The 27,272-nt window shown below is 37.9% G+C and overlaps 1 protein-coding gene across 3 annotated transcripts in view; it reads left to right on the plus strand.

The window, feature by feature from the left end:
• LOC113059165 (semaphorin-6D-like) overlaps nucleotides 1–27,272 on the plus strand; it is a 139,841-nt gene that overhangs the window by 69,557 nt on the left and 43,012 nt on the right. For all 3 annotated transcript variants that reach the window (XM_026227450.1, XM_026227451.1, XM_026227452.1), the window contains one exon: nucleotides 20,518–20,714. In XM_026227450.1, the coding sequence (XP_026083235.1) occupies nucleotides 20,518–20,714 (197 nt within the window). The remainder of the gene's footprint in view (nucleotides 1–20,517; nucleotides 20,715–27,272) is intronic.

The following is a 27,272-nucleotide window of genomic DNA, read 5'->3' on the forward strand; positions in this document are numbered from 1 at the left end:
GTGAAAACCTGCACAAATATATGAACTTTGAACGTGGCAGGATTGTTGAGCTGCACAATCAAGGGCTCTGGCAATGCGCCACCGCTGCTGAGGTTGGACGCAGTAAGACAATCATTTTACATTTTTTAAAAGATCCTAAGAGTTATGGGACAAAAAGTCAAGTGGTAGACCCAAATAAATTCACCTGCTCTGAGCCGGAGGATCTGACGGGCCTTCTCTCGCAGATGCCATCTTATGCTTATTGGGCTGCATCAGTAAAGGCCTTAATTTAGGTCGGGGATTGGCCTGTGCCTTCACGGACAGCTCCCGTTGGATCCTCAAGCTCAGTGCAAGTGAAATTCAAAGACAGAAAGCCTTTTTGCCTTTGCCATCAGGAGATCAAGACTGTCTGAAGGACAATAAAATGAAATCCATATTTTGGTGCAGATTTTCACTTTTTAAACTTAAACTTTTGTTCAGCTGATGAACAGCCTTCAATACAGTTTCACTGCTGTCTTCTGTAAACTGCCTACTCTCTATTTTTGAATGAGTGAAGAAAACGGAAAGAGTGTTATTTTATAACAAAACCAAACAAAAAATTATAATTTTCTTCTGAGAAATATATTTTCAATCTGAGTATGAACAATAAACACAAACTATGCAGCATTATAGTCAAAATGCGATGACGTAATCACGTTCAAAAGTTATTAAACATTAAAGAATAACCGTTATTTTTAGCCGCGGGCAGCTGTCTCAGACTTTGAGGGTTAACACTGAGAATGGCAAAGAATAATAACAACAGAAAAAGATATAAGAGACTTCACTTTTGTTTTTGTTTTTTGTTTTGTTTTTTCGGCCCCTACACTTCACTTAGGAACATTGAGAATCCCTGCCCTCATGACACTCTCAACCGGCCCCTTTCATTTCATTCACTGGTCCCTCATTGCCCAAAGGGGTGTTGTGGAAGACTCAAGTCTTTCATCTGTTGATAGGACAGGCACTCTAGAAATCTGAGTGTTTCTCAAGGTCTGAATGTGCTTCAGTCTCCTCCTACTTGCTATATTATTAGCTCTGGACACCGAGGACTACATCCATGGGACTCACCGAGACCATCTGAACTGCTTGATTTGTCCTCACTGAAAAATATATAACATCCACCCTGTACAATATTTACTGGCAGAAATATCCATCCATCACACCTGAGAGTCTGGGAAATGTATTGGTGTCTCATAACAGTCTGCTCTTGACTCAGTGGTGGATGATTGAGAAATATCAACCGAGTCTTAAACAGACTCCATTTTAACCACAGCACCACGCTAGCCCATTCTCTGTTTCTTGTACTGGCTATTTATTGCTTCTCATCGATTCGTTGCTCATATTGTTTGGTGTCCCCGTGCCTTTCTTCTTCATGTTTCATAATATTCCAATTCCAGGCTCGTGTCGCCACTCGCTGCAATTTCAAGGCATATTCCGTTCTCTTTTCTCATTGGAAATAAGCTCTTTGTTGCATGTAGCATGAGAGCCGATGGATCCGAGCTCCTTCTGGGGAGAGTCGTATCTGAAGGCCGTAAATGATGTTGGTGATTGTGGGATACGGGCTTGTATGTGTGTAAGATTAATGTACGTGCTGAGTTTGTGTGTCTGCGGTAAGTTTTGTGTTACAGCGATTATGGTGGCAGTCTAAGCCATTATAAATCGAGATGTCTTCAAATTGCAGGCAGTGTTAAGACGGCCAGTGTGTGTGTATGTGTGTGTGACTTCTGGTCCCACTACTAAAACTCCAGTCGTGACCAGGCGCTGCCTTTATGTATTGATTCAATTTGGATGACTCTATTCACAGGGATTCCGCACTCTAGTAGATTGTGCCCTGTCTGTCTGTCTCTCTCTCTCTCTCTCTCTCTCTCTCTCTCTCTCTCTCTCTCTCCCCCCCCCCCATCTAACACAGCAGGGTTGTGCAGAATTGGCTCCATTTCAGTTCATCTGTGTTCATTTGAATTAAATTGGCCATACCTCACAGGAAGTTGAGATGAAATGACAGGAAGAGGGAAAAGTAGTAATCAGAAATGACCCATTCTTCCACCTTGGTCCACAAATCAATCTGTCTATCTAACTATCTATCTATCTATCTGTCTATCTGTGATTCTATCACTATCTTTTAGGGCTGTCAAATGTAAATAGGGAATCGATTTTAACCAAATATGTACACTATTAATTTTAAAAGAATTAAACAGTTAAAAAATATATATGTAACAAAACTCACAAACAAGCAGAAAAAGAAAATAAAGAATTCCGAAAGTGAAGAATGCGTTGTGAAAGCTAGACAGAAAATACCAGCAATTTTACGCGCCTATAAGACCTCTTATAATGCGTTGCGTTCACACCAAACGCGAATAGAGTGTCTGGCACGAATGATTTCAGTGTTAAGTCAATGTAAAGATGCGTTTACGCGTGTTTGGAGGTCTCATGGCGCGGTAGAAGTGAATTCGATTCATTCGTGCATCTAGTTACAGGAGATTCTGAGTTATGAAAAGGACCATTGCAAGCTGACAGCGACCGGCTTTTGTGGTGGAAAATTGTCAGTAATACCCCCACCTTGCGTAGCTGTAATGTTACCTGACTGTCCCTGGGACTGTCCTCAGAGCGCGTCTTCTCAACAGCTGGACATAGTGAATAAAAAACACTCTGCACAGGACCCTGAAAATGTTGATCGACTTGTTTTCCTGTCCAATAAATGTGTAATGGTGTCAGTTACGTTCAAAAAAAGAAAAAAAAAGAAAAGTCAATTTTAATTTTACTTTTTTGAACAGTTGTTTGAAATGGATTGAATCATTATTTAAAATAATCTTGGAGATTTTTTAATTGCCTAAATCATAAATGCACCCGGGTTGAAGCCTGCACTGATGTTTTTCATTTGTTATGGCAGCCGTCCCCTCTGCACATATATTTTTGCTCTTTGTTATTCTGCACAAAACTTCATGCCAATAAATAAGAAATATTGTTGACTTGTCTTTTTTTTTTTTTTTAGACGACATGGAAAATCGATTTTACAATCGGTTCAATGAACACTTATGTCTTAATAATCGAAAATGATTTTTTTCACAAAAGTGACAGCCCTACTATCTTTCTATATATTTTTCTATCGTTTTATCTGTTGATCGTTTTATCTTTGTCTAACATACTGTCATTCTGTCTTATTATATAAGGTCTATAAACTGTCAAACTTCTTGACAAATGTTTCTTTGTCTGCTAAAAATTTGTTTTAGTGTTTTACATTCAGTTGATTTTAAATTGTCCTTGCATTCGGGAATTGGGTTGTAAATGGAAAAAACCTTTCTCAATAAATATTCATAAAAATCTATCAATTTCATACTAATTCATATAACCCAAATAAGTGTAATTTTAACAGCACAAGTGAAAGTTTGTCAAGAATGGTTTTAAAAAAATAAATATATTTGAATGTTGATCACACTTTAGATTAACCCTCTGGAGTCGATTAACGCGGATATGCGTTATGAGTCATTTACTCCTGATAACCCCGAAAATAACTTAAATTACACTTTCAGTTTTAATCGTACAGATAAGAGCAATACATCAATCGAATCTGTAAAGGGTCTACTTTTTTTGGATACCGACATTACAACAAAACACATTCACTGTTGGTATTTCCCTCAATAAACTCCTAATTTAATGCTTATTGATAGTAAGGCAGTTGTTGTAGTAGTTCTATTTAGGTGTTGGGTAGGGTTAAGGGATCTACAATATAGTTACGCATTAATATGTTCTTTATAAATACTAATAAACAGCAAATATGCTAGTAATATGCATGCTAATAAGCAACTAGTTAAAAAGTGAATCATGTTCCCTAATCTAAAATGTTATGCAGTCTTACCTGAATTTCCCAGAATGTCATTACCTGTATAAGGAATACCTTTGATTTGTTATCCAGTTAATTCCTTTTCCTGTCATTGCAAATTTCAATTTTTTTTTTCCGCTGCTTCTTGAGTGTGGCCAATTCAATTCAAATTTTAATAACACTTTTCATTAAATTATTGTTTTATATATATACACACACACACACACACACACACACACACTGTATTGGTTGCTTCTTAACAAGTGTAAGGGATTTCCAGATGAATTTATGTTTGACTGAAAAAAAGACAGAGCACATTTTGTATTCTTGTTTCAGAAGACCACCATACGCTGCTGAAAACATGCGCACACATACGTCAGTGAGGCAGAGGAGTAATGGCCCCTCACTGCCTCTTGCTCAGACTAATGAGAATCTCAAATCTGACAAGCGGAGAGCATTTATCTCACACACACACACACACACACACACACGCTTTATGGCACCAAAGAAAGGGCGTTAAACACACATGCTCAGTCTATTTTATGCAGACACACACAAACACATTAACATACACTGTTCCTCTGTTTGTAGCTCAGGAACTTTAGTAGAGCATAAAACCTTAACACTTAAAGGGACAATTCACCCAAAAATGAAAATTCTCTCATCATTTACTCACCTGTCAAGCTGTCAAAAAGGAAAAAAGCACACCATAAATTAGTGAATATGAATCATGCTTTATATTTCAAGGCTTACAATAGCTTTGGGTGAGAAACAGACCAAAACTTTTCCAGTAAATCCTGATTGTAGAATTTAATTTGCGCTTGTGCATATTCAACCTTCAGTGATGCAAAGCATGGTGGGGGTGCGTGAATGAAGTTTCATTATTTTTTGATGTGGAACTAAAGATGAATTTGGTTGAAGGTTCTCTCTGTAGCGCTGCTAAAATGTGTTGAGTCTAGATAATTAACTGATCATAGAAGAGATGCAAAATATTAATATATTAAATTGGTATGGTGATGGGAGCCTTAATTAGAGTGGTTTCTGAGCCACGTTTGATCTTTTAATCAGGTCTGGGTTTGAGATTAAGGGTTGGAGATTGAGATTTAGGATTACATGTGGGATTATCCCATTGGAAAACCAGAGGAATCTGTGTCATCATTCAGCATGTGTTTGGAATGCCTTGTTAGCACACTGATATTCCACATAAACACACACACACACACTCTCTCTCTCTCTCTTGACCAGGTGCCTCCTCATAAAGTTTCCAATTAATCAGATTAAAGGAAGTGACACCAGCTGGCATCTTGTCATCCGAGAGATCAGACAGGAACAATCTGAAACCATTAAGATTTTAGTTGAAATTATGTTTGTCTGTACTCACATATTCCAGATCACCACAGATCACAGAACTGATGCATTGGTAAAATATATTTTTTTTATGATGAGTGATGTCTTTATGAATTTATATATATATATATATATATATATATATATATATATATATATATATATATATATATATATATATATATATATATATATATATATATATATATATAATATCAGCTAAAAACCCATCTCTTCCATCTTAATTTGACCCTCTAACTCTAGCACTCTCTAAAAAAAACTAGCTTTCTAATATGTTTGCATTCTTTTTCTTTTCATTTATTGTCCAAAAGCAAAAAAGACCTCTAACTTGCTTGTTCTATTCTTTTTATATTCTGTCTGTTTTCTTTTTATTTATTATATTATTTAAAAAGATAACTGAAACTTGTTATAGCACATGTATATCATTGCTCTTTTGTTGATTTTGATTGCTTCCATTGTCCTCATTTGTAAGTTGCTTTGGATGAAGGCGTCTGCTAAATGACTAAATGTAAATATATATATATATATATTAGTGCTGGGCAACAATAAAAAAAATTAAATCGCAATTAATCATTATTGTCTGTGATTTAATCACATTATGCACAAAACTAATAATGTATTCAAAAGTAGTGTATTGTGCACTTTTCAGCTATAACATTTGGTTTGCAATTACTTTAAACAAATAAGGTACTTTTTACAGCAGTGTTTTTTTACATAGTAGTAGTTAAAATATTTATTGTAGCCTAAATCTCAACTTATAACATTAATGTAATTAAATTTTATTTAATATAAAACAAGCTATTTGTCACTGCCAGGACATTAACATATTTATAGAAAATATATTTTTGTTTGTCATAGAAAAACAAGTTATGGTCAGAGTACAGAGCCTCGACCATAACATTTTAACAGGCACCTTCCTATTAAAGACCGGCATGATCGCAGGACCCATCTCAGCAGAGCACGGCGTGGGGTACAACACTTGATGGGCAGGTAGAGACTCGTGTGTGCGGGATGCAGGAGAATAATTAGGGTGTGCTCACACTAGGCGATCTTAACCATGCCGGAACGTGTTGGTCCCCTAAAGCCTGGTTCGTTTGAATAGTGTGATCGTTCCATGATTACGAGCTCATTGCATTCTTTTGTGTTAAAAATAACAATGGACAGTAGTTTGTGAATGTTGATGCTTAGCCTAAATAATTTGAATGGGGACATCCCCTCCTGTGATCCATGATTTGTGTGTATGTGTATGCAGAGCCGTTAACGCACTATAAAATAATTGGAAGCGTTAATCTATAAATCACGATAATGCGTTAACTTTCCCGGCCCTAATATATGTAAACCCTAATAAGATGCAAAAAATTGTTGCGACTGACCAATCCAGATCAAGTTTTCCCCAGAGCCGTGTTATATATATATATATATAACAATTGTGCATGTCCATCTGATTAAATAATAATCTATTCATTTACTTCATAGATTTACTAGATTAAATCAAATATTTGATTTCTGACTTTCAATTGAAAATCCACTGTTCATCGTCTTTAAGTTTCTATAAATATTCAGTAATCACAAACAACTATAAGGTCATGGGAAACTCATAGCTGGTTGCTTTTCATATAGCTGATACTGGTGCTGTTTTTTATATGCTGAGTTGCTGACTGGACGTCTATTAAGGGGAAACTGACCTTGTGACCATATGGCCTGATGACCCGTCCTGCAGGGGCCCCTTACACAGCTGTGTGGCCTGAGCCTTTGAGAGCTCGCTGTAAATACTGCACTGGTAATATACTCTTTGGGTTAGAACTAGATGGGAAAATGGCAGATTGGTCTCAGGTCAGAGTGCACAGGCTTGAAATGGTGAATGCAGCAGGAGGTAGTGGCTTCAAAGAGAAGATATACTCGCCTACACACACATACACAACAGCTCATATTTGAGCATGAACTGTACCTTTCTCAACAGGACAGTGTCCGAACAAGGCATCAAGTATTACTTATTTCCACAGTGAATTTTAAAGTGCAGTATTTTATTTATGGAAATACCTCTATAAAAAAGGTAAGACATGTTTGTTTGATGAGGCCTTTGCTGCTTTGTGAGGAATATAGATTCATATTAAATGCATTTATTTTATTTTATTTTTCTCTTGCTTTATTTTGTGATCTCTCTCTTTGTATTTGTACTCTTTGGATTTGATTACGATTCAGAGGGCATTTTGCATTTTATTGCATCTTTTCTTCCAGTTCATTTAATGATAATAATAACTATATTAATCATATATATATATATATATATATATATATATATATATATATATATATATATATATATATATATATATATATTAGTGCTGTCAATCGATTAAAAAAAATTAACTAATTAATCGCACAATTTTTTAAAATTAATCGCGATTAATCGCAATTAATCGCAATTAAAAGACTGAAACTTTTTGGATATGTAAATGTAAAATGTAAATAATTAATGTAAACTCAAGACAAAGAAACTATTTAAATTCAAAATATGATTGTTTATTGTAATTTTTGTTTAACTTGTAACACAGATTTTCTCATGTACCTACAACATACCTGCAATAAACCATCAATATCCTCCAAATTAACTGTTGGCTTGAAAGCCATATTTATTACAGAAATAAAAACACAGGCATGTAAGTATCATTTGAATTTCAAAACAATCAATGCCAATAAAAAACACAAATGATTTCCATGTTGAATTCTAAGTGGACTGCAAAAAAATTCCAAAGTATAGTCATTGCCAGTGCTTTAAGTGGGCCTGTCCAAATATAGCTCTTGAGCGTACTGCCACCTCTCCGTGCGCCCAGAACGTGCTTGTAGCGTACCGGTACGCTCATTTGGACATCTGTTTTAATAGAGGTTTTAATCTTTTACCTGCACTGCCGATTTTCAGAGCGCCCTTCACAATGCAAGCTTCCTAATTCATCCCACCCAGAGCAGAAACTACATTACCCATTCACCCTTAAATTATACAAGTGAATAGCGCATGTGTCGCTTTTCCCACTGTTAAGTGTCAACAACTCAACGTGGCCGGAGAAGGTGTGTGAAACTCGTTGTGAGTTATACTAAAGCAAAATCTTGAGTATTTATTGTCTGATAAACATTACAAACTGTCTGCGGAGGTTGAGTCGTCCTGCAGCCCCCGCTGGCTGTTCATTGGCTGCAGCATCTTTTTACTAAGTTCTAAAAAAATACCGTAGACGGCAAGGCACAAATTTAGATATTCATTTATCTAATTAATCTATAGCCTATGCACAAAGACAATATGATCTTTTTGTCCCCTTTTTGTTTTAAAGCTTGATGAAGCGAGAGAGCGCAAGTTACTGCAGCTGCGAGGAGGACAGTGATGCACGCGCACAGGAGTGATTGACAGTTCGCGGCACTGTGTACAAAAAATACTCCGCTACACAATTATTTCGTTATTTTCACTTAAGCTTATTAACGTTAGCGTTACAGAAAGGTCTGATTCACGCACTGTTACAGTCATTGTTTTTTTTTTTTTTTTTTAAACAATGATATTTGAGTTCATGATTTTAATGTTGCTGTTTCTTGTGGCAGACTAAATGAAGAGTAATGTTTCTTGTGGCAGACTGAAGAGTAATCCGGCAGAGTTTTATACTGAAACTTTCCGTCTAAAAGTCCTTCCTTGGTCTTATCCATATTTCTTTGCACGTTGAACACACATAGGCCACAACTGGAAATAAAAAAAAACTGCAACCGCGTTAATTGCGTTATTTTTTTTTAACGCGTTAAATATTTCAAATTAATCGAATGCGTTAACGCGCTAATTTTGACAGCACTAATATATATATATATATATATATATATATATATATATATATATGTATATATATATATATATATATATATATATATATATATGTATATATATATATATATATATCTTTGTTATAAAGAACAAAGATGCAAATAAACAGAATAATTCGAGGGAGACAAACAGCTAATATAATGTAAATATCACTTTATAGTCTTTCGTGTATTCATTACAAATAAAGTATTTTTGATACTTGATTCCCTCTTTTTTTATAGTTTGAATATCATTGAGACAGACGGCCTATATATTAACACCTACTGTAATGCACGGATCTCATTTAAAGTTACACATCAGATGTTTTTCCCCAACAGTTAACTAAATGTTCACTTAAGACATAACGGATTATGTTTGCACGAATGTCGCGGATGTACTCGATTTAAGATCCTATTAGTGGTTTATTGCTCTTAATAACTCTTTTAACATCAATCAAGTCTTTATACTCTCATTCCTGCATGTTCCTTTCAAAACTGAAACCAAAACATCAGACGCAAGTTCTTTTGTTTCCAATGGACAAACGCAACAAATAAAGCAGGTAGACCTCTTAGAAAAACATACAAATAAAGATCATAAGATGTTTAATTATTAGGTTAAGCATTGAGAATAGACAAGGGCTTTATGAACTTATTTTTGTGAAAAAACTCAAATTTGAAAAAAACTGCAAATTTATTTATTTTTTTCCACTTGTCTTGCATGTAGCTCTTAATTAGCCTGTGCGCAATCAGACACATTTTGCCAGCATGGGTCACTTAAATTGTTTGAGTGATTTGATCATTTAGCAAAAATGTCAGAAAATTTTACCTCTATTCATCATGACATCTTGAAATCTTGTTTCCATGAAAACATTAAACCGTATAACCGTTTTCAACATTGGTAATTGTAAGAAATGTTTCTTAAACACAAAATCTAAATATTAGGATGATTTCTGAATAATAATGTGACACTGAAGACTGAAATAATGTCAGGAGTGTTAGAATATATTAAAATGGAAGTGTTATTTTAAATTGTAATAATGTTCCAAAATATTACTGTTTAGCAATGTACAGGTATGACCATTTCAGCATATCTGTTATTTAACCACAATATGAACATTAATGGATGGATGGATGGATGGATGGATAAATAGAATAATATAGTAATAACACATGTCCCTGTTGGGGGTTTTGAACCAATGGGTGATTGTTTTTACTGAAACACATACACATTCTGTACACAGACTTTGCTGGTCATGGCTGGTTAGTATAAATCTCAGATTAAGTTGAAAGAGATGTGATTTATCGCCTGTCGCTTTGTGTCAGAGTGTCAGTGTCTGAGCGAACCACAACATCTTTAACTCAGCTCTCTCTGAGAGACTGTAAATTGAGAGCTTTGTGTGTGTTGTGTGTGTTTCTTGAGCGGAGGACAGTTTGATGAAGAGTTTAATCTTCTAAAGAAGAGTCTGTTACACTGATTTTGTGTCTCTCTTTTTCTCTTTTCCATTCCTTTATCGTTTAATGAAATACCAAGATATATTTTGTAGAAGTGTGTAAATAACGTAATGGAATCATGAAATAAATTATGGTAACACCTAGAGCTATTTGTGTGAGAGTTGCTGAGCACTGAAACATAGCAACTGGGTACAGACCTGTCACAGGAAACTAACCATCCTGAAATGACATGAGTCTTCTGCGCTCTGTGTGTGTGTGTGTGTGTGTGTGTGTGTGTGTGTCGCATGTCAGTCCAGCACAGCATGGTGTTTGATCACAGCTGCATGAGCGCGTGTGTGTGTGGATGAGCATCAGTGGCCTGTAAAGAAACTCAACCTCCCAAATCCTTTTCACCAGGCAGGCACAGAGGCGCTGAGCTTGGCATGCCTTAGCTGTGCACCCAGGGGTCTTTCTTTCGATCACACACACATTTTTTGTTCATCATGCTGGTGCACACTGAACTATCCATATAGAGACACATGGGAATATTTTATACTTAAGTAATATCACACGAGCAAGAGTGTAGTTGTACTGAATGTGAGAAAATGGATCTGTGATTCAGCCATAGGTCACCGACAAGATTGCAAGTGCGATATTACTTTTATATATCACTGCAATATGGAATTTGGCCAGTTACTGTTTCAGATTTTTTTTTTTCTGCCAATAAAAGTATTGAACATGTTTTCCCAGAAGGCCAACAATTCACTAAAAATGTTTTTATTATTATTATTATTATTATTGGTCTTATGAAGTATTCTAATTTGTTAATTTATTCTAATTAGTTGAGAATTGGTGGGTTTTTGTTAAATGTGAGCCAAAATCATCACAATTAAAAGAACCAAATACTTAAACTACTTCAGTCTGTGTGCATTGAATTTATTTAATACACGAGTTCCACCATTTACTGAAATAAATGAACTTTTCCATGACATTCTAATTTATTGAGTTGCACCTGTAAGCTGCACAGCGCAGCTTTGTTTACAGCGGTGAACAAGGAAACACAATATTGCTGCTGTTCCTTAAGCTCAACCTGCTGTCAGTGAGTTGTCAGTCAGTCTGTCTGCTGTTTTTGTTTTGTGCAGGTATCTTATGTACCCTAATTTCACATATCTAAAGTCAGACGATTCTGTTTTTGCCTTAAATCTTGAAACTATTCAATCAAATTCATAAAAAAAAAACTTCTCCTGCTGTATGTGTAGCATCTTTGTTTTGTTCAGGATTAATAATTAATTCAGTTAATGCCTCTAATTTCAAATGGCTACAGATATTTTTGTTTTAAGCCAGTTTGCCTGTTATAGAGCAAATAAACAACAAATAAATTTGCTTAAAGAAAAAAAAATTGTGATCAGTATAGGAGCTGGCTTGTAAAAAAAAAAAAAAAAAAAAAAAAAATCAGAATCAGCCATGAAAAATCATGATCGAGATCGATCGAAATCATGAGAAAACGGACACAGAAACAGAAAATGGTGCTTTTAAAAATGTCTTTATGTCTGTAGACACCCTGACAATTTCTTTCACATTTTCTTTTCTTCCTTTCGATGTTTCCTTTGTATGCCCTCTTTCTTTCTTTCATACACAATTAGTTTTGTACACTCTTTCTTTCATTCACACATTTTGTTCCACTTTCTTACTCCTCAGTGGCTTGAACATTCTGGTTCTTAAATACGACATAAGTACCTTTTTAAATGAAAGTTTGTGGGATTTTTCAGACCTGTTTTATTGTTTGCCTTTCCCCGTTTCCGCAACAAACCACATGAGTTCTAGATCATGTCTGTTGCACAAACACTTACCAGAGGACTGAGCTTGCTGTCATCCACACATCTTATTCTGTTCTGTACATCATTACATCAATACTAAACTGAATGCAGAAATGCAGCACCAGCTTATAACAAATCAAAGTGCTCAGCATCTCAAATCTCACTGTGTTTATTGGAATGGAGTATGTTGTATGACTGTCGTATAAGCCTTGTTGGTGTCCTGATGTCTCCTTATGAGATCAGACCTGATCTCTCGTTCTCTCTCTCTGGATCACTATCTAATTGGAATGGTTTCATGCTGTGCTTGCTTAAACAGAGAGAAAGAGAGAGAGAGAGTGTCAGGCAGCTTTCGACAGCCTACACTGCATTTCTTTGATCAAGACTCTTCTAGTTCCTCCTCCCAAAATCTTCACTTACCCCTGCACACAACCACCCACTCCATGAGATCCTCTAGGAGAACTCCTGGAAGTCTACGTGTGACTATAGCAGTCGGCACCTAGGCTGTTTGTGTGTGTGTGTGTGTGTTAAGAAGCAGAATTGATAGTAAAAATAGACCTGCACATAAAAACTTTGAGGGAAAAACGTGTTTTCCTCCCTCATCCTCCACCAGCACATACACTTCGCCCTCTAATTATAATACCCGCCGCAGGACGACGGCTCCAATTTCTGTCAATACAGAGACAGGTAATGCCTCTAAATAACAACCTTAAATATTAATGATAGAGGGGGAGAGAGGATGGGGATCAAGAAAAGAGCGTATTTTACATTCATAACTTTTAAAAGTCAAAGAAGAATGTGAAACAATTTGCAGGTAAGACTGCATAATTTGGGACTTTCTGTTAGAAGAGGTTGCCGTCAGGTCATCCTCAGGAAAGAAAAGCTGAATTGATTTTCCTCTCCGGTGGAATGACTGATTTGCAAAATTAATGTGTGCTGCATCAAGTCCGAAGGCTGATGAAAATAGACGCAAGGCAAGCAGGGGACAGATCGGTGCCGCTCCACTAATGCCTGGCTTGGCGACAGCGAAGGAGAGTCCCGGCAGTTCTCGTATCGATCCACACGGCCACTGTCTGCCGGCTGGCACGGATCCCTCTCTGATGTCTGGTCGACATCTGGCTGGAGATGTCGTTTCAAGAGAGAAGCGTCAGTTCAGCTGCAAGTTTGTTTGATGCTTATCAGGATGTAGCCACAAAACGTCTGTTGGAGAGTAATTGCCACGATGGGTGTCATATGCATCACTGAGCGGTACGTGGCAAGATGTGACGCATCACAAGCCAACTTTCATGCTAATCGAGATGCACATTGACGTATGCTGACAGCCAGTCCTTTCGGAATTTCAGCGGGAAATAGGATGAGCAGGAATTGAATGAAGACTGATTGTGCTCCTTCCCACCACCGTTCCCAGCAGAGGCAGTAAGCACAGCCCGCTGCGGCCCCCCGGCATTGTTCCTCCCATGAACTGACCTTGTCAAGAAGGCAGAACCCTTGTGGCCGGAGCCGATCGCTTTTTCCACAGGGATTGGCTGACTGGCATTGATAGTGAGAAAGTCACGACCTCTTGCTGACAGACCATGAAACTAGATGCCTCTGATTCAGTGCAGTCTTAGTCAGTTTGTTTAGGTAGGTTTATCACTTTAGTTTTAAATATATAACAAAAAAAAAACCACATTATTATTATTATTATTGTATTATGTATTTATTTATTGAGATTCAGTATAGTTTTACATTTCATCCTGATACTCATGAAAAACTGCACCATACTTAAAATAATAACAATGTTAAAAATTTCTCAACAACACAGCATATTGCAGTACTTGCTGTCAACGGAATGAGCTATAAAATGTGCCATTACTGCTACTTCTAGCATCTGGCATCTCTGGGACATTTATGATTCAGCAGTATGTACTGGATCCACTCTGATCTCGTGTCAGATGGCCCGACCCAGAGAGCAGTAGAAAGTTAACAGAAAAGTACTTTTTTTTTTTTTTGGATCACCATTTTGATCAAATTAGAAAATATTTTATTTCATTTTTATGTGCAAATAGTCAGAAGTTTGTAGTCAAGCTTGGGATATTAATTGGATAAAAATAAATCAGTCATTTTCTCTATTTGTATTGCTATTTAGTTTTTGTATATATTTTGTTGCAAACTTATAATTTTAGATTAGTGCTCTTGCTGTCCACAAAAGATGTTTTTTTTTTAGTTTTTTTTTTTTATTTTTATTTTTTTTTTACACATTTTACATTTTTTTGTCTCTCTTGACTACAGTAACCTTGGCACGGACAGGGAGAGAGAAGCGACCAGTGAGGATTCTTCCATTGCATTTTTCATCTAATCCCAATTGGGGGTCAAATGTTTCCAGTCTGTCAGCTGTTTGTCATTCTGTCTATCTCTCTCTATGCTCTTGAGAAGACTTTGCTGACTGCCACACTGGTATTGTTTGTATATTAATATCTTTCTGGGTTCCTATGGTTACCAAAGTTGCCGCTCTTATCCCATCTTACACTGATATTGTTCAGAGTAGATTAATACTTAAATATGTGGCTTGGGATGAGGGCGAGTGTGTCTGTTTTATGAGGCGTGATAATAGCCCCTTAACTCTGTGCTGTCAGATGTGCCCCCCCCCATCTCCTCTCAGACCCTCAATAATTGCCCGACACTCCTTAAGTCCAATTCTAATTTAGCCCAGCAACAGCAGGGTGGTCACTCACTGGAAATCTAATTAGGGGGCTCCTGTGTGTGCGTCCATATATGTGTGTGTGTGAGATGGCGATTGAAATGACTGATAGCACAAAGGAAGCCATTTGGATCAGGGTTTAAAACACAGTCAGAATATGTGCCAGGAATATCTGGCCTTTTAAAGCCTGCTCGAGCTATTCCTACCTGAATACTGACCTAATTGATTTTGATTCAAAAACAAAACTGGGTAGAGGTTTGTAATCTGTTGATGCACACGTCTGCCTGCTAGGTGACCCTTGGATCATGTGATGATGTCATGGGACAGGTCTGTGATAGTGATTGGTTGTTTTTGAATAAACAGGCCAATGGGTGCGGTCGCAAATCAACAATGTCTTCTTTGTGGTGCGAAAGTCACACACACACACAGACACACACTGTGTTACGGTTTCCTGCTTGTTTTTCTCTCCTCTAACTAAGAGCCCATAAGCTGCTTCGTTAATTTATTTGTTTTTGTTTTTCTCGAGAGCTGTTGATCAGTTCCTGACATGCTCATTCGTCAGACTAAAGATAAACCAGAGTTCATGTTTGTCCCTTTTTTTTTCTTTTTTTTTTTTATGTGATTCACTTTTTCTTTCAGCCTTTTTTAGCTCACCAGCTCAGAAAAACTGCTTTTATTCTAGTGATTCAAATAGTAGCACAGGCCCAAGATCATTGGTGTGATTCACGAGGAATGTGTTAAACGATTATACCTAGAATGCTACGCAAGTTTAATAAGCATGTTGGCTAAATGTAAATGCCAGCATATTTGTTCCAGTTTGTGTGAGGAACATTAGGATGGAGTCGGCTCCTGTTCTCCTGCCCAGAGACCCGGATGCTGTCTGTATGCTTCAGCAGCAATTAGCCTCAATCTGTGTGTGACAAACAGGCATTCAGTGCAGCTTTCTCATCATTGCAGGGTTGAAGAGTATAATTTAAAGTGCTAGTGCAATAATGTAGACTAATCAGCTGTGTTTATCTGCGGACAGAACCTTCTAGAGCACATCCACACCCTTTTTCCACTGAAATGAGACTGGTAACGTGCCTGAATGCACGTATATGTATGTCCATGTATAATATACTATATGAATTTTTTTTTTTTTGAGATTTACAAACAGTTACATTTAATTGTTATTGTAGTGTGTGTTACATATCAGTACAGGTAATCTAAATGTAAAACTAAGGAGTTGCATGACTACTACTGGACATATATACATCCTTACCGAATTAATCTCAAATCCTGTTTTCCATCCCAGGTCTGCATTGTTTTTGGTGGAAATGTTCTGAACAGTTTCATCATCGGACAACTATTTTCCCAAGGGTTCCAGATGGCTCATTGAACACATGCAGGGATTTTTTAATCTTACCAACTCAGAATGAAGTTCTAGAATCTCCAACTGGATTCTAGGATCTCAATAAGTATTGAGGGAGAGTCTGGCCTCTGCCCCTGTTCAGAGCTACTTGTGGGTCCCTGACAGCGGGGTTGCTGGGTAATGGGCTGTGGAGAGCCAGAGCACTAATGTGCTTAATCGTGTTTGAAATGACAGAGGAGCCCAGGGACACCAGACTTTATTATGTTGGACCATGTATACAGAGAGGAGACTCATTCAATTTCTGCTTCTGAGGGTGTGAAAGGGTCTCAGAGTGGAAGGCAGGGAGAGTGAGCGAAGTGTGTCCTTTTTATGCGTTGCTTGGGACAAAAGGGGGTGAATCGCATTAAAGAGTACCTAACTCTTATTTGAATTAAAAATCATGTCACTCTCTCACTTCTTGGCTGACTTGATGTTCCCTTAAGCAGGTATTAAACCGCTGATGGAATTTAAATTCATCCGTGTAAGATTTTAATCGTAATTTTAATCATGAGCCAGCAGTGATAAAAGCTGGGCTTGTTAAACAGAGTCGACCTGTAAATGAATGTAGATCCTTTAAAAGCGATAAAACTGTGTAGGTCGCGTGCTATAAAAAGCCGCTGTTCTCTTCCCATCAAGATTTCCGTTTTGGCCTCTGCAAGTGTTTTTTTAAGTGCAGAAAGAGAGGGAGTGATGCACGGAGCCCTCAGTGAGCCAAGGAGCTGTTGGTAAATCCAAATGAATGTTGGGTAATCAATTCCAATTCCAAACTCAAACTTCAGTGTGACCTCTTTCCTCCCTGCCACTGAAACAACTCTACCTCATTTTCCGAGGACCCGCAATGGGGCACAACACCCTGCCCACATCAAGCCAACTGAGAGCCAGCGCTGACCCGGTGGAGGAAGCGAGGGATAAGCAGGGGTTTAGTCACATATCGACAGCTGTCTGCTCATCAGTGTTTTGCGTCTCTTCAAACAACACATGAATGCACACTGATTAGAAGAGCAAGAGAGATGCGAACAGTTTGCAAACATGCATACACATTATGCCACCTGCCTGGAAAACAAGTGGTAAACTACTCGGTGTGCTTTGCAAGTTTTGACTTTCTTCTGTGAAACACGTATGGTAATATTGGCAGGATTTCAAAATAAATAAATAAATAAAAATAAATAAAAATTAGGGCTTCGCCCCCCAATAGTTGACTAACTTTTAGTTGATGAGAAGAGGCTTGGTCAACAAAAATGTTATCAGTGCCTTAGTCACAGAAAAAAAATCCACAGGAAGTGGTGAGGTCATGCAATCTTTGACAGACAGATTGTTAACAGCTGGATTTTGTGTTAATATAGTACATCCAAATGCTCACCTATCGTTCATCGACCTCAAATAGCTTATCATTTGAAATAAGTAGTAACAACTTTACATGGTCGCTCAATCTAAGCCTCTACGTTGATTTGTGTGCACTCACTATAACAACAAATCTTTGCGCTTTTGTAAAATAATGAAAGTAACAGTATGCGCTCTTTGCCATCTCTGACTAATTTTTTCCCTGACACATTCATCATCATTACTACTGCCAGTGTGCTGTGGCAACTAAAGGCTTATTAGCATAGTTGAGGGCAGCCCTGTAATCTTCAAATTACTCTTCTATTTTATTATATTTTAAAATGTTAATTATTCCTGTGGTGACAAATAATTTTTGGAACACTTGGAGATTTAAGGATTCTTTAATTAATAGAAAGTTTAAAAGTACTGATTTTCAAAATAAATATTTGTAACATTGTAAATGATTATAACATTTATAGAAAATAAAAAAAAATCTAAAAGAAATATCTAACAACAACCAAAATGTTAATGACCTCAAACTTTTAAATTACTTTTATAGCACTATAGCAGAATGTCCAAACTGCTGTGTCCTGTACGATAAAAGTGAATGGTGACAATGCTGTAAAATTTGTGAATAATTATTTCAGCCAATTTCTTACACAAATATCATATGGCTTCACAAGACTTGGTTTGTAGTGCACAAGTCATGTGTACAACTTCTATGGTGTTTATTGCTTTTTTTAATTTATCCCCGTCCGTTTTTATTGCATGGACAATAAAAGTTGTAGAATGATGAAAAAGTAGAATGATGCTCCATCTACATAGTAGAAGTATTACACAATGAAGGTGATTTGTTTTCTTTGTGAACAGTAAATGCTATGCTGCCTTAAAACTTGGCTGAAAACATCTCAACCAACTTTGAGAATCATTGTGCCAAGACTTGTAAACCATTGCTGGAACCTGGATTTATTTAAGGCTGGCTGTGATTTGCAGAGCTTTACAGAGACTGAGAGAGTGAGCTGAGGGGAAGTAATTAAGTCCAAATCCATTTAGGTCATTTAATTAATTGAGGGACACGTTCACTGGTTTCCCAGTTCTATCACTGTTCACATCAGCTTTGAGTGCTGATTGAGATGCCATTTGGAGCATGTATTAATGGCAGCAGAGAGAGCAGCTTGGAGGAATGGGCTGTCTGGTCTTATCTGTGCGACTTCGCTGAGGTCTCAGACTTTTGGGTCTCCAAAGAGTGCTTCGCCTTGAGCAAAAGGGACATCTTTATATTGAAAACTATTAAGGCAGGAGTTTATTAAGGATTAATTTGACCTAATTCCTTTGAGGTTTTTAAATATCTTTGAATTTTTTCTTTTTTGGATTTGTTCTAAACGCTAACCTTAAAGTCGGTGTGGAATGAAAATTCATCCATTTATTAAATGCATATTATTGATCTCATTGTGAACTATTCATCCATACATTTTTTTTTCATCAAAATGTCAAAAGTAGATTTTCCAAAATTACAGATTTGACTCTAATGTATGCCAATCCATTTGTCTGCCTAAACTTTAATTTATCTCATACAATTGGTGCTATGTTTTTTTATACTGTATTCATACGTTTTCACATGATTTCTTCCCCATCGTCAATTCCATGAAAAGCAACACAGCTTTGGTTGTGGTTCTGCAGTCATAAGACATCCGGATGGTACAATTTGTGCATATCTGTCATGATCCTTGTTTGTTTCCATATGAAAACGACCCCATGCCATGATCCTTTCAGCCTCAGTTTGGGGAAGTTACGGTCTCACATTTTGTGCTGTAGTAGTTACAGAAGAGCATGTGTTTTCCTAAGTGTGTGGCATATGCTCCGTCAGAAGCACACAATGCCCTGTCCCTTTCTTTTTTTGGCCATTGTATTATGTAGAATAACCTGATGCTAAATTCATTAATGCCCGTATCTCAGTCAATTATGAATCTAATGAAAACATTAAAAGCGTTCATTAATAATTCAGCCTATTTTCAGTAGGACTCTTTGGCAGGAGACTTAAATTTTTCCCATTGCCCTGAAAATAAGTTTTTGATCCATCCCTGTTGGACTTGTGTAAAAGTTGACAGACTGAGACGGCATCCCAGAAGCCTTTGCGGTTAATTGAGTCAAGTCACCTGTGAAAGACTGTACAGTTTGAGTCAATGAGCCAGGTGCCCTCCAGTTTGGGGCCCATATAAAATAACCTTGTGTTCTCACTCACTTAGTCCATCTCTCTTTCTTTCCTGAGTTCCGTTTCTCCATTATTACATTGAGCGTGTTAATAAGAGAAACATTGTCTAAATCTGTGACTTCAGGGTGCTTAAATATATAACATTTAATTGAAAGTATAGGTAAAAGTGAAAATTCAGTCATTATTTACTTACTTTGTTGACAAACCCATCTGAGTTATTTCTTCCAGAAAGAAGAATTGCGCTAGTTGCTATTTTCCAATGTAGTTCACATTTATTTCAAGCTTCAAAAATGAAGCAAAATAACCATAATAGTATCCTAAAAGTGGTACAGTACATGTGAATCAAGTCTTCTGAAACTTTTATATACCATTTTACAACACTTTCTGAAGCTTAAAATCATCGCCCCTTATCATTGTAATTGGATGTAGAAGAGCAGCTAGCGCAAATTCAAAAATTTCTCCTTTTGTCTCCACAGTCGTACAGGTTTTGACATGCCAGTGACTTTCAAAATCATTCAGTCACATGTGCAAGTTGTTCAGTCAGGTAGAAACACAAAAATTATTTTTAGTGATGTTCGCAGTGACCATTTTTAAAACGGCCATTGTAATGATCGTTCCTATTTGTTGTCTTTTCAGGTGGTGTTCAGTCTACTCTGGGTCATGCTGTGTGGCTGACTTCTATGCTCTAGCTGAAATGAGGTTGGTGATTTTGGGGTCGCGGCCCCTCTTGGCCTTGACCTTCATGCTCACCCTCACCTGCCTAAAACATCTGTGCCATGGTGCGCCGCCCTTCCCTCAGGACCTGGAGCCCATCAGCACTGTCGGTAGTGAACGTAAGTATAAAACTACAAAACACCAGCAGTTCCTGGGATAAAAGTGAGATTATTTCTCCAATTTATTTTTAACTTAAGACATACAAAGAGTGTTGAAACCTCAGTTTTTTTTCACATCTTCATAATTCAATCGTGGCAATTGGAATTATGAATGCTTTATCTTGCAAGATATATTGCAATAGGCGCATTTAACCGTATCCAGAGTTTAAAAGTAAACCTCTTGCCAAGCAATTAGGTCTTGGCAGGCTTAACGCGTTTCACATGCCAAATACGTATATCAGCAGCCATGGCTGCCAAGTCCATCCTCACTCCACCTTCCCATTCCCAGCTATAATCTACCCCATCCTGATTCTTCTCCCCACGCTACTCCCCAGCTTCCAAACCCGCTGGGTCTGAGAGAGCAGCTTTACTCGAAGCTGCTGTGAAGTTGTTACTAATTGACAAATAAAAACTCCTCAGTTTTGGCTGTGTAGCAAACAGCGGGGTATGGAGAGGCCGACTCAATTGCAAATGAAGTGTTATAGAAGTCTTTACTGTTTTATGTTGATATTTTGTGGACAACTCATCTTTATAAAGTCCATACAACCCAGCTAAATATTGTTCATAATTCTTTAGAAAACCAAAAAGTGTTATTTTACGTTGATTTAGTTGAAGTTGTGGCTTAGTAGCTGGGTTTTGAGACATTCAGAACACGTTTTCTTTCTTCTGTGGAACACAAAAAAGTATTTTTAAGTTTTGAAACCAAATATATTTTATTATACATCCAATGGAAACTGAAACTGTTTGTTGACCAGCATTCTTCAAAATATCGTCTTTTATTTATTTACATATTTTTTTAAAGCTATTATTTACTTTTCTTTTCTTTTTTCCCCCAGAAGAAAGTACAGTAAATCATACAGAATGACAGCATTTTCTGTTTTGGTTGAACTATAAATCATGTGGGTTCTTAAAGTTGCTATCTGCTGTAGCTTGTGGTCCCATTTTTACATTCATTTCCTATAATTTTAACTTTCAAACACAGAATTCAGCATGGATGTACCATGATTGACAGGAGAGGCTCAGGGTATCATGTTCGAGCAGATACGGGAGCTTTGCAGCGTCCTTTGTTCTGCTGAAACAACTGGACCACATTTGAGAGAGCTGGACCATTGGTGTACAGATAGCTGGGGCTAATAGAGCTCTCCAAAAAGAACATCACACGAGTAATGAGACCCATTCATCAACCATTACGCCTGTGTGTGTTTATGTGCTTGCCATATGTGTATGTGTGGTTTTACATCCTGAGACTTGGCTCAGTTGTACAACTTCTACACATTGTACCCTTTAAGCCCATTAGATGGCCGCATCCGTATTCATACTGTAGCTAAATATGGTTGTCACTCCTCTTCTGAGTGCTAAATACTGTCCTGTTTACACAATAATTTTAGGGCAATGACAACTGCAACATGCAACCAACAGTAACAAGCAGTGTTTTGTTTGTGCTTGTCAAAGTGATGCTTTGCAACAACATGTTTGGCTTGGACTGTAATGTAAGGTTTGCTCTGCAGCACAGGGATGGTGGGAGCAGCTACAGTGCACAGAGACCATCTCGTAATATGCAAATGAGTCAAGACTGGTACCTCAATTTCAGTTATTTTTCTAACACCTCACCTCAGAAGAGCTGTCAGCTACTGGCATAACTGCATTAACAACTAGTTATTCAGTTTTCTTCTGTACACAGGACACATATTTAATGCATAATTTGATTGTGATTGTCACTATCTTAATTCTCAGGAGTTAATTTCATTGTTGAATTGGGTTTTCATTGTACAGAAGTCAACTGAACAACTAGTTCTTAGTAGGTGTATTTGCATATTTATATCTCTCTCTCTCTCTCTCTCTCTCTCTCCACCCATCGATGGTCCCATCAGCCCTGTGGTCTTTGTGCAGCCCACACATAACAGGTGGAAAATAACCAGCAACTTTAACAAAACATGGAAAACAAGCTTTAACAAATCATTGTGTCTCTGTTCACACTGTTGGCATCCATGTTTATTAAATTGGGTTTGAGAAACTTGTGCTATAAATTGATCCATACAAATGGTTTCTCATGTCATACAGTGTGATCAACTTTAATATGTACTTAAATCACTGTTACTATGAGTAGAGATACTTTGAGTACAATATATTAGTTTAGTGTTATTCACACCTGCCATGGGAATACAAACTTTGGTTATTTGTTCATCCAGAGAGTATTTGAGTCTTGACAGCATAAAAATATAAATTAGACCTGTTAGTAAATATGCTGTAATACACTACACTGCCCAGATGTTTGCCTCAATCTGCAGTCTGCTGGAGTTGATGCTAGTTGTCATTCAGCAGATTTTGGGTAGTTGGAATTGGCAGATTTCACAGAAAATCACGTAGTTGAAACGTGTGATATTATAACACTGTTTTTATTTGTCATGCATCTCCTAGCACCGAGGTGCATGTTTCCGGATGAGTTTAGACGACTTGAAAGTCATTTAGTGTACGATGCATGTTTACAGCGAGTGTATGATGCTTATTGTTTTAAAATCTAAGTACATATTTTAAAAGTGTATTCCTGCCTTTAAAATGGAAAACTGCAGTTTGGTAGAATAATCTTGAATTATTTTGAGGAACAAAGCTGAGATTTCTCAAATATTCTCATGCAGTGATATTCAGACTTCTGAGGGTCGTGTGGATTGAATTTTCTTTCTCATATCACTGGTTCATTGGCTCTGGCTCTATGTTGAGATGCAGACACTCTGGGTGAGCTTTATTGAGTGATGATCCTGCCGAGATCAGATTATGGTGTTTGCCAAGTCAGTTTCTTTGAGAAGAGAGTGAAGATTCAGTTCCAGTTTAACCCTTGCATGTTTGTTTACTGTAGTTCCTGAACATCAGAGCGAGCGTCAGTTTCTGGCTGCAGCCACCTGTCGTCTGCCAAGCTCCAGAGGAACTCTAATAATACACAGCTTCATAATCGCTGAATAACTGTAGTAACAGGTGTGGCGATTTGGAAGAAATCCATGCCAGCTTTTCACTTTTTCTAATAGGCGGAAATCAATGAAGGAAATTTAATATAAAAGCGAGTTTAGAAACGGAAGTGAGAGAGAGGGAAGTAAAAACAAAACACACGTAGGTTGTATTGGAATGGGACGCACGCTACCTGAAGGTCGTTGCTGTTTTGTGCTGGAATCTGTGCATGCGCTGACTGGGTGCGATCGCCGAAGTGTCGGAGAAATTGAGCTCTACTACATGGTTCGGTCGCCTGCCTGGGGATACACAATCCAGACTGGTTCGTTCGCCTGCCTCAAGTACTAGTGATGTTGTCCATCATTTGTTAACCTCACGTACTCTGTCCCCGGCCCGGGATTAGCGGCCGCTACACGGACTTCCCACAGCCACCACACACACACACACACACACACATACTCTCATTGCACACGCATACACCCATACACAAACACTCGTTGGGATTATTTAGTTTTCTTTGTTGTGTTTTTTTTCCCCCCCTTTGATTAAAAAGGAACATGTGAAAAGAACTTTAAAGAGGAAAACGAACTTTAAGACACTTGTGAATCAAGGACTCTCGTGATTTTGTGATTGTTTATGAAATCTTGAATTGAACTTGAACCGCAATATTGTTACTTTCTGTTTACACTTTCTTCTGTCATTTTGTTATGTGAAGTAACGGAAAAAAATACAAATGGTGTGAAAATTTAACTTCATGTAGTTTTTTTTGGAAACCTTTTTTTTTTCCCTTAAAACATATTTTCTGTTGTTGTGTAACAGTGGCTTGAGCTATTTACGGGGAAACCGAAATTAGTTACGCATTATAAATAAATAAATAAATAAATACATTTTTATTTTCTTGACAAGTTTTGCTTGTCTGGCGCCCGAACAATTTAAATTAAATATACATTTATGAAGTACCATTCTTTTTGGGGCAGCCACCGTTACATAAATGGCGCCCGAACAGGGACCTGAAAATTAAACGCTTTGATAAACCTAGACGACTTGAAACTTAAACATTTATATCGTGACCACTTAAACGGGTCACTGGAACTTTGAATTATAGTTTCCCTAAAGGATTACTTGAGTGTTGGTTATTGTCACTTAAAACTGCATATTTTTGTGTTTGTGAAATGTATACTGAACTGAGACAGTTTCTCTTTATTGAAGGGTTTTGTGGGAAGATTTTTTTTTTTTTTGCTCATGAACTTACACGTTGTTAAATATATAATTGTTACCCCTTAGTTGTCTTGCTGCTATACTGATTGACCTAATTAATGTGAAAGCTGGGGAAATAATCATTTGTGTTATTGAAATCTTATTATTGTTTGTGAAATTAAGGGAATTGTAGTGTGAATTGGACAACTGGACAGACATTTCACACTGAACTGTTAGAGTATTCTGTTCCAATTTATTTTTTTTCAAACATTTGTACATTGTTGTTTTTTTTTTTTTTCACTCAACGTACATTTCACTACATTTTTACACTGACTACACATACATTGACAATCAAACATGGCTACCACTCCTCTCTCTCCATCCACTTTTGTGGACATTGAACCACCGGCACCCGATGTTGCTACCCCAGTCTGGCCTCCAGCACCTCGTCCTCTACTTTCTCCACCTGGACTCTCTCGTGTTCCTCTCCATGTCACTCCTACCCAAGCCAGCACCACTGATGTACCAGGAACCCAGGTGCGGTTTGCAACTTCACCACTAGCTGGCAGTACTCCTGTTCAACCCTTCATCTGGGAGGAGGAACCGAATGGCGACTCTATGCAGATATGTACATTACTTGACCCTTCATCTCAATCTTCGGCGGCACAGCAGGACTTGCCTGGTATCCTATCAACTCCTGGAAAAGGAATGCATCAACTCACTCAAGTTAAAGAAAACTGGGAAACGTTGACACAACATATGCAAACCCATGAGAAAACCATTGGTGAACTTGCCATAGAACTTAAAACCCTGTCTGCACGCCAAGACAGCCTGATTTCTAACCTTGCTGATAAACTCAAGCACAATCAACAAGAAGTGCTCACCCACATTTCTGAAAGTAAGAAGCATGTGAAGGAAGAGGCTGATCAACTCACTAAATCACTTAAAGTTATGATTTCTGATGAACTTCACAGAGCTGAGACTACATATGTGTCTGAAGTGCGGTTTATGATCGACCAACTTCAAGTGGAGTTTCAGCAAGACCTAAAATCCTACCTGGTAACCCATCAAAGAAATCATGATCAGTTATCTACAGAGCTCACCCAGTGTACCCAAATCACAAACACATTGTGTGCAACTGTAAAGAGCTTACAAACTGAACTTGATAGAAGACTCGAAAAGCAAGAGAAACAAATGACTGACCTGCAGACAAGAGATTACTCCCCTTTGCCTCTTAACGCTCCAGTTTCAGCTGTATCACCAGTGACCGCTCCTTTGCTTCCTGCTCCTGTTGTAAAGAGTGATCATCTTAAGATTACATTTCCTACTTTTGGGAGACAGTCAGATGACATGGACCCCTTGCTCTATCTAACTCGATGTCAGGATTTCTTAGCGTTACATCCTCTTACTGATGCTGACATTCTGGCCACTTTCCGCACTGTCCTTTACGGTACTGCCCGGGACTGGTGGGAAGTTGCACGATCCTCAATAACCACGTGGGAAGAATTTGAAGCTGCTTTCCTCTCTGCTTTCCTCTCAGAGGATTATGAAGATGAGTTGGCTGAACGGGTAAGGACACGAACACAGGGAGAAAGAGAGAGCATTAGAGACTTTGCATTTACATACAGAGCTCTCTGCAAAAGGTGGAAGCCCTCCTTGACGGACAGTGAATTGGTGAAAATGATTTTAAAAAATATAAACCCCTATCTTGCAAGCCAGATTCGCAGTCGGGTGAACACAGTCGATGAACTTGTGAAATTGGGCCAACAGCTGGAAAAAGACTACGAACAACAACTGCAATATGAAAAACGTGTGAGTTCTAAGCAACCCTTATCCATGCCTCAAAGACCTATTGCCAACCACCCGGCAGAGAAGCCTTTAGTGCAATGCTGGCGATGTAAAGGCCATCACTCCCCTGGCCACTGTCCTCACTTTGTCTCTTCTCAGTCCCAGTCACCTCAGTCCACCAGCAAACACCTTTCCTCTAATAGCAAGCGGACAACATTTCCAGCTTCTAAAGGTACTGGTCCACCTGGCAATCGCTCTGTGTCTGCCACCTTTCCTCAGAAGTCACCCACAACTGGTAAGAAAACACCACCTACTGAAATTGTTCCACAACAGTTAGTGATACCACTCTGTATTGGTACCTGGAAGGGAAAAGCCATTGTTGATACTGGGGCTAGCTACACCCTTCTACATGAGAATCTCTGGAAGGAACTCTCTTCACAAAAACTCAATCCATGGACCCAGGGTCCACTCTACCTCGCCAATGGGGAAGCAGAAATTCCTTTAGGTTGGGTAAACCTGCCAATTACCCTACATAAAAAAATATTCACCATATCTGCTGTGGTTCTATCAGCCAAAGCCCTGGCCTATGCAGTC

This window comes from Carassius auratus, chromosome 41 (assembly GCF_003368295.1).
Source record: "Carassius auratus strain Wakin chromosome 41, ASM336829v1, whole genome shotgun sequence".
NCBI lineage: Eukaryota > Metazoa > Chordata > Actinopteri > Cypriniformes > Cyprinidae > Carassius > Carassius auratus.